The sequence below is a fragment of the Cicer arietinum genome, chromosome 8, assembly GCF_000331145.2.
Source record: "Cicer arietinum cultivar CDC Frontier isolate Library 1 chromosome 8, Cicar.CDCFrontier_v2.0, whole genome shotgun sequence".
Classification (NCBI taxonomy): domain Eukaryota; kingdom Viridiplantae; phylum Streptophyta; class Magnoliopsida; order Fabales; family Fabaceae; genus Cicer; species Cicer arietinum.
Genome location: NC_021167.2, coordinates 18,340,695 through 18,348,855, shown reverse-complemented (window position 1 = coordinate 18,348,855; position 8,161 = coordinate 18,340,695). Strand labels below are relative to the sequence as shown.

The window sequence follows — 8,161 nt, the reverse complement described above, 5'->3', positions numbered from 1 at the left end:
TAGGGAAAGGAATTATTATAGCACATTATAGATGGGTTTGGTGGATAAAGAATGCTCAGAAGAAGGTTTAGGTCTTCTTGAGCCTTCTGATCATGATATTATTGAAGCTGATCCTACTTGTAATTACCATAGGGTAATCTAGTTCTTATGTTTTTTTTTTCTTTTCATTTCTTAATTTACCTCCATTCCCCCAAAAAACTAAAGAAAAAAAAAACTAATTTTATGTTTATTTTTGAATTTGTGGCAGTATAAGGAAGTAATCGGGAAAAGAGCTTTCAAGATCGTGTATCCAATGAATGTTTTTGGTTTTAGAGAAGCATTTCTATATTATGTTGTATTTTATAGGAGTAATTGATAACTAATTGAATGTTTTTACCTCATTGTTAATTGTTTATATATACATCAAATTTAAAGAAGAGTTGAATGCGTCAGGCATTCAAATTTTTGTATATATTTTCCTTAATTTGTGGTTAATTAGTTTTAAGGCATTTGATGAAGTCAATGGACTCGAAGTTGTGTGGAGCCAAGTTCGGATTGATGAGGTATTACAATCACTTGGCAAACTAGTGAGGTTGTATTCCGAAGTCCATCTATTGAGGTTGTTGAAGCACAATAACATTGTAAGGTTCTACAATTCCTGGATTGATGACAAGCACAAGAATGTTAATATGATTACTGAGTTGTTCACCTCAGGGAGCCTTAAACAGTGTGTTCGCTATCCTTTGTGTATGTGTTTAATTTGTTTTTCTGTTTTATTGTGAGATTAGTCCTTTTGTTTGTTGGTTTGATGCATGATTTAGGTACTGTAAGAAACACAAGAAGGTCGACATGAGAGCTGTTAAACGATGGGTAAGACATATTTTAATGGGCTTAATCTATCTTCACAATCACAATCCACCTGAAGTGTGATAATATATTTATAAATGGTCACCAAGGAGAAGTTAAGATTGGAGATCTGGGGTTGGCAACTCTCTTAAAACACAAAAATGCCAAGAGTGTAATAGGTATGCTCAGCTATATTCGGTAAGTGGCAGAACTAGTCTTCAATTCATATTGAATAAGTAAGTTGCAGTCTCTAGTAGCAATTTTCTACATCTAGATTGTGGTAATTGAAAATAAAAGAACATGTTAAATAGTAATAACAATCTTCATGAGCAATGAACATCCATTTACATTGATTTCAATCTTAGCTTTGCATGGTCCACAAGTGAAAAAATCACCTAAGCATATTGCATAGAGATGATGGCTTTTTTCCTGAACTTTCATATACATTTACATAGATACTTGATTTTGATCTTTAGAGTAGGACCCTAGGTATCACCTCTTATCTTATAAAGTTCTTATTATTGTTTTGATTCTTAATTAAGGATGACTTCTTCTTTGTTTGATTTTTAATTCCTCTTACAGGATATTAATTTTTTCCATTCAATCCATCTAAGGTCAGTTCAATCATTCCAATTTCAATGCTTTTGTTTCTAATAATTCCTCTTACACTCTGAATGCAAAACTTCTTGAAACAAATAGTAGCTTTTTTTGGCGTTGACTTTTGCCCTTTTTCTTGACTTTCTTTTGCCCTTTTTGCTAAATCTATGACTGAACTAGCAAAGATTTATTTATATCTTTAACTTGCTTGAAGACTCTAGGTCTTCATTTTGTGATTTGAAGACCTATGCTTTCAAAATGTAGTATTAAATTAATTTCTGCAATACCATAGAATCATACACACAAAGAGTAGATAAATAATAGTCTATTCATTATTTCGATGTGAAGTGCAGTAAACGAAAATTAAATGTTGTATACGAAGCTGGTATCAACCGACATAAATTAGTGAAGGTTATTTTGAAGGCAAGTTGATGAAATCAATGAGAAAACATCCGTTCAGTCAGATCTTACAGGTATGTGGCTAGAGTAGTTTGTAACTAGTATTTGTAATGTTGTTCTGGGTGCAATAGACCTGTCTGTTTGTGCATATATGTAATATTTTCCAATTATGAACAGGAAAATATGATGGTTTTGATGTTGTTACATTCTTTTATGCTATGCTAGAGCTTAGTAACTGGATTTTTTTTACAGGCTATACATACGAAAGACTTGCTATATCCATCAATCGCGTATCATAGAGGAGCCCGAACGTAGTTTTTTTGGGTAATTGTTGCAATTATTTTCTATACTTTGTTGCATGATTAATTACTGGTTTATATATTTTTCCTTCTTTTCAGGAGTTTCTTTTCCAAAACATTTTGGTTCATTTGTATACATATCAAGCACCTAATGACATAAAGCAGCATGTGGAGGCATGTTCTGATCCAAAAAACTTTATATATGAATCTAATACAATATATATTTTTTAAATTCCTTACTAAATGTTTTTGTTTCATTACAGATTGATCCACATGAAAATGAAAAGCTTTCGCAAGTTGAATTATTGGTTATTGATGAAGCAGCTGCTATTCCACTACCTATGGTAAAGTATTTGCTTGGCCAATATCTGGTCTTCCTGTCTTCTATTGCTAATGGGTATGGATAGTGTTTGCCTTTAGCAAAACCTTCTATATATAAATTTTTAGTGATAAATTATCAATTCTTTTGATTATCCCTTTCGTTCCTCTTAAGTCAAGTTTAATGTATCAATTTATTCATTTTTCTCTTGCAAAGTTATGAAGGAACTGGACGCTCGTTATCACTAAAACTTGTGGAGCAACTGTAAGAGCAAAGCCATATATCTGCTAAGAGCACAGAGGGCACAGGTACAATGCTTTTGACTTCTAAAATATAATTTAAGTATTTACAGTACCATGTCATGCACTTTTCAGAATTGAAATACAGTTTGAGGGAATTATTAATTTCTCTGCTTTTCAATAATCCATGGTTTGATTGTAATAAAATACACCATCTAGATTTTAATGACTGATCACTGATGCAATGAAACTTGTAAGGGATAAAGGAGTATTTTACAGATGATCTAGTTATGGTTTGCTTCAAAATACTACCTACTATCTAACCTCAATGCTTTTCAACTGCTCTAGTTATGATTTTCATTATAATTGATATTTTACTTGTTCTTTTCTTGCATGACGAAGCTTCTGATACTTTAAATATAAATTCCTTGATAGTTGATAGAAGTTGAGTGATAACTAACCTGTTGGAGTATGTTTATGTTGTTCGATGTTTGTATTTTTCTTCAAAACATTTCACTTTGTGTTATGGTTGGCTCACTTAATCATTTGCAAAATTTGTGTGGAAGCGAAGGTGGTTGATGAAATGTTCAAGAACCAGAAATGTTACCATTCGTTTTGTTCTGAATGTGTAACAAAACATGTGGCAACAAAAATCTAAGAAAACATTATGGTTGTTCCTTGTCCTGGTTTGAATTGCAAGGGTTTGTTGGAGCTTGATGTTTGCAGAAGTTTGCATTCCAAAAGAAGTAATTGATAGGTGGGATGATGCATTGTGTGGTGCGTTTTTACTAATTGTTCCTAAATTATATTGTCCCTTTAAGGATTGTTTTGTAATGTTGCTTGATGAAAATAAAGGTGGAGAAGAAATTAGGGAATCTGAGTGTCCTTTTTGTCATAGATTGTTTTGTGCTAGGTGTCATGTTCCTTGGCATCCTAGTGTTGGTTGTGAGGAGTTTCAGAAACTTAATATGGATGAGAGAGGGATTCAAGATCTTCTTGTTAGAGAGCTTGCTAATCAAAAAAAGTGGAAAAGGTGTCCCCAATGCAAATTCTATGTTGAAAAAATTGAAGGTTGTTTGCATATCACATGTAGTGATGTAGGTGAGTGAGTCACTTCTCTTCGCAATTAATTTTGTACTCTATATATTCATTCATCTTTGTTAAATATAATTTTAGTTCTTGTTGGAGTGGCTACGGATATTTTTTCTTATGCATATAATAATTATATTTTTGTTTTCTCTGAATACCTTAATCTTGTACATATTTCTTTTAACTTACATTTGGTATAATGATTTCACAATACAAAAAGTTGAAGTCAATGAAGGACATTGAAGATGATACGTTATAATTTCAATTTTGTCCAAATACCTCTTTGAGGTATGATACCACTAACTTGCTTTTAGTGGTTATTACTTTCTACAGTAGAGATCATGATAATTTGATTCAAGGAAATTTTTTATAGTATTAATGCAATTTTTGTCGAAGTATACTTTATGCATTGGTGATATTTGTAATTTGTATATTTTGCAAAATAGTATAACTTTAAATTAGTTTGTTTGTAAGTTAAATTGATAATGAGTTCTATTATAGTATTATTTAGTTATTAAAGAAGGAAGTTTAGCAATAAAATAAGGAAGTGTACTCTCAATTATATAAGAATGTCCTCTATTTTCCTTAACAACAAAAAAGTCCTCTATTTGTAATTTAATGTTTTTCCAATATTTGATTCGATACATAAGTTTCTTCTTGTAAGGCTTATTAAGAAATGATGGTAAACACTCATGAGAAATGTTTAAAATTTTCAAAAAACAAGGTCAGTTGCATCTAGATTGATGGAAGAACACTTGATGTATCAAGGCTATGATAAATTAGAGTTTCAAGGAAAAGATGCTATAAAGGAAGTTAGTGATATGGAAATTTCATATGATTATTGTTTAGGAAGATGATTACTGTTCTCTATGAAATTAGTTTGCAGTTTATCACAATAAATGTTAAGGAATTCATTCTAGCTTCTTTTGAAAATTTATTGAATCTTTTAGAGCAAAATAACTATTTATTGTATGTTTTAATAGAATTAGTATAATTAAATTATATTTTATTGTATGTTTCAATGAAATTAGTTAATAAAAATAAATTAAAAATTTAAATTTAATTTACTGGTAATTAAAGTTTAGAATTACAATTAGTTGGGAGATAAAATAAAACAAATTTAATAAATAATAATTAATAAGTTTTAGTGACAAACAATACCGTAGGAATAGATTAATTCTTTATTTATATTTTTTGAAGCTTTTAGTGACAGACAATATTGTAGTAATAGACCAATTCTTAGAACATGTAGTGACACTCCTCAAAGTGTAGCAAGACGCCCCGGTAAAGTTGACAGTGAATTTGGATGTCACTCAAAGTATTATTGACCTTTATGTACAGTTTTTAACTTTTAGTGACAAACTTTGCGTGTCACGATAAGTACTTTTTTTTTGTAGTGAGTGTGTTTATCTCAATGGATTAAGATTTTGATCATTCTGGTCTTTACTTAGTTTATTCTACTTTTTTTTTGTTCGTAGCGAATGTGGTTCTTCCAATAAGTGTGTTAGTATCAATGGATTTAGATTTTTGGCATTTTGGTCTTTACAAGAAATATTCTTGTCCATTTTAGTTCATAGGCAATGTAATTCTTCCAATAAGTGCATTAGTCTCTAGAGATTAGGTTTTTTGCCATTTTGGTCTATAATAGTTCTATTTTTGTCCATTTTTTGTTTATAGCCAATGTAGTTCATCGTCTAAGAGCATAAGTCAGTGGATTAAGATTTTGTTAATTTTGGTCTTTAATAGGTTAATTCTAATATGTTTTGGTTCTTGGAAAGTGTAGTTTGTTCAACAAGTTCATAACATGTTTAGTGTAATCTAGTTCGTTGAATAAGTGTGTTAGAGTCAATGGATTAAGATTATGGTCATTTTGGTCTTCACTAGGTTTATAAAAGTTAATTTTCATTTGTAGCCAATTTAGTTCTTCCAATAAGTGTGTTAGTCTAAATGGATTAAGGTTTTCGTTATTTTGGTCTTTAATAGGTTTATTGTAGTCCATTTTAGTTCATAGCGAATATAGTTCTTCCAATAAATGAGTTAGTATCAATGGATTAAGATTTTTATCATATTGGACATTACTAGATTTAATCTAATCCATTTTGGTTCAAAGCCAATGTTGTTCTTCCAATAAGTCCATTAGCGTCAATGGATTAGCTTTTTTGTCATTTTGGTCTTTAATAGGTCTATTTTAGTCCAATTTTGTTTCTAACCAATGGTCTTCGTCCGATAATTGCATATGTTAATGGATTATGATTTTGGTCGTTTTTGTCGTTACTAGGTCTATTCTAGTCAATTTTGGATCATCACCGATGTAGTTCTTCCAATAAGTACATTAGTTTCGATGGATTAAGATAATGTTCATTTTGTTTTTTTCTAAGTTTATTCTAGTCTCTATCGGTTCATAGCCATTGTAGTTCGTCCAGTAAGTGTGTTAGTCACAATGCATTATGATTTTTGTCACTCTGATCTTTAATAGGTTTATTCAACTCCGTTTTGGTTCTTATTTGTGGAATTTCATCAAATAAAGACATAAGTCTCAATGGATTATGATTTTGGTCATGTTGGTTTTTATCTTTAATAGGTTTATCCAAATCCAATTTCGTTCATAGCCAAAGTAGTTCTTCCATTAACTTTGTTAGTCTCAATTGATTCAATTTATGGTCATTTGGTGTTTACTAAGTTTATTCTAGTATATTTTTGTTTAAAGCAAATTTAGTTCTTTGAATACGGTCGTTAGTTTCAATGGATTAATATTTTTATCATTTAGTCTTTAATAAGCTATTTATAGTCCAATTTGGTTCATAGCCATTACAGTTCTTCCAATAAATGTGTTTGTCTCAATGGATTAAGATTTTATCCATTTTGATATTTACTTAGTTTATTTTACTTTGTTTTGGTTCATAACCTACGTAGTTCTTCCAATAAGTGTATTAATCTCAACGGATTAAGATTTTGATCATTCGGATCTTTACTTGGTTTATTCTACTTCTTTTTGGTTCGTAGCCAATGTGATTATTCCAATAAGTGTGTTAGTATCAATGAATTAAGATTTTAGGTATTTTGGTCTTTACAAATAACATTCTTGTCCATTTTAGTTCATAACCAATCTAATTCTTCCAATAAGTGTATTAGTCACAAGTGATTAAGTTTTTTGTCATTTTTGTTTGTAATAGGTCTATTTTTGTCCATTTTTGGTTTATAGCCAATGTCGTTTGTCATATAAGAGCATAAGTCAATGGATTAAGATTTTGGTCATGTTGGTTTTTAATATGTTATTTCTAATCTGTTTTGGTTATTGAAAAATGTAGTTTGTCCAACAAGTTCATAATATGTTTAGTCAAATCTAGTTGGTTCGTAGCTAATGTGGTTCGTTGAATAAGTGTGTTAGTGTCAATGAATTAAGCTTATGGGCATATTGGTCTTCACTGGGTTTATAAATGTTGATTTTGGTTATTTTGGTCTTTAATAGGTTTATTGTAGTCCATTTTGGTTCATAGTGAATATAGTTCATCTAGTAAATGCGTTATTATCAATGGATTAAGATTTTGATCATTACTAGATTTAATCTACTTATTTTGGTTCCAAGCCAATGTTGTTCTTTCAATAAGTCCATTAGCGTAAATGGATTAGTTTTTTTTTGTTGTCATTTTGGTGTTTAATAGGTCTATTTTAGTCCATTTTTGTTTTTAACCAATGTTCTTCGTCCAATAAGTGCATATGTTAATGGATTATGATTTTGGTCATTTTTTTTTGTTACTAGGTCTTTTCTAGTCCATTTTGTATCATCGCCAATGTAGTTCTTCCAATAAGTACGTTAGTCTCAATGGATTACGATTATGGTCATTTTGGTGTTTTATAGTTTTATTCTAGTCTCTATTGGTTCATAGTCAATGTAGTTCGTCTAGTAAGTGTGTTAGTCACAATGCATTATGATTTTTGTCATTCTTGTCTTTAATTGGATTATTCAACTCCGTTTTGGTTCTTATTCGTGGAAGTTCTTCCAATAAATAAATATGTCTCAATGGATTATGATTTTGATCATTTGGGTATGATCTTTAATAGATTTATCGTAATCCATTTTTGTTCATATCCAAAGTTTATCTTCCAATAAGTGTGTTAGTCTCAATTGAATAAGATTTTGGTCATTTTGATCTTTCTCAAGTTTATTATAATCTGTTTAGGTTCAGATCCAATGTAGTTCTTCCAATAAGTGCGATAGTATCAATGGATAAAGTTTGGTCGTTTTGGCCTTTACTAGGTTTATTCTAGTCCCTTTATGTTCTTAACCAATGTAGTTCATCGAATAAGGTCTTAAGTCTCAATGGATTAAGATTATGGTCATTTTTGTCTTTACTAGGTTTATTCTAGTCCAATTTTATTCATAACCAATTTAG

General features: G+C 30.2%; 1 protein-coding gene and 1 pseudogene across 17 annotated transcripts in view; both read left to right on the top strand.

The window, feature by feature from the left end:
• Positions 1 to 3,872, top strand: part of LOC101507048 (probable serine/threonine-protein kinase WNK6) — a 4,510-nt gene extending 638 nt beyond the window's left edge. For 2 of the 17 annotated variants that reach the window (XM_073364504.1, XM_073364503.1), the window contains 10 exons: positions 4 to 133; positions 248 to 285; positions 479 to 706; positions 801 to 1,004; positions 1,776 to 1,895; positions 2,074 to 2,145; positions 2,220 to 2,294; positions 2,384 to 2,517; positions 2,656 to 2,747; positions 3,250 to 3,872. In XM_073364504.1, coding sequence (XP_073220605.1) covers positions 32 to 133; positions 248 to 285; positions 479 to 706; positions 801 to 909 — 477 coding nt within the window. In that variant the 5' untranslated portion in view covers positions 4 to 31 and the 3' untranslated portion in view covers positions 910 to 1,004; positions 1,776 to 1,895; positions 2,074 to 2,145; ... (2 more) ...; positions 2,656 to 2,747; positions 3,250 to 3,872. Of the gene's footprint in view, positions 1 to 3; positions 134 to 247; positions 286 to 478; positions 707 to 800; positions 1,896 to 2,073; positions 2,146 to 2,219; positions 2,295 to 2,383; positions 2,518 to 2,655; positions 2,748 to 3,249 lie in introns of all 17 variants that reach the window. The other 15 variants (XM_073364493.1, XM_073364491.1, XM_073364498.1 and 12 more) reach the window with 14 other exon arrangements.
• On the top strand, positions 1,863 to 3,872 carry LOC105851172 (E3 ubiquitin-protein ligase RSL1-like; annotated as a pseudogene).
• Positions 3,873 to 8,161: the final 4,289 nt, after the last annotated feature.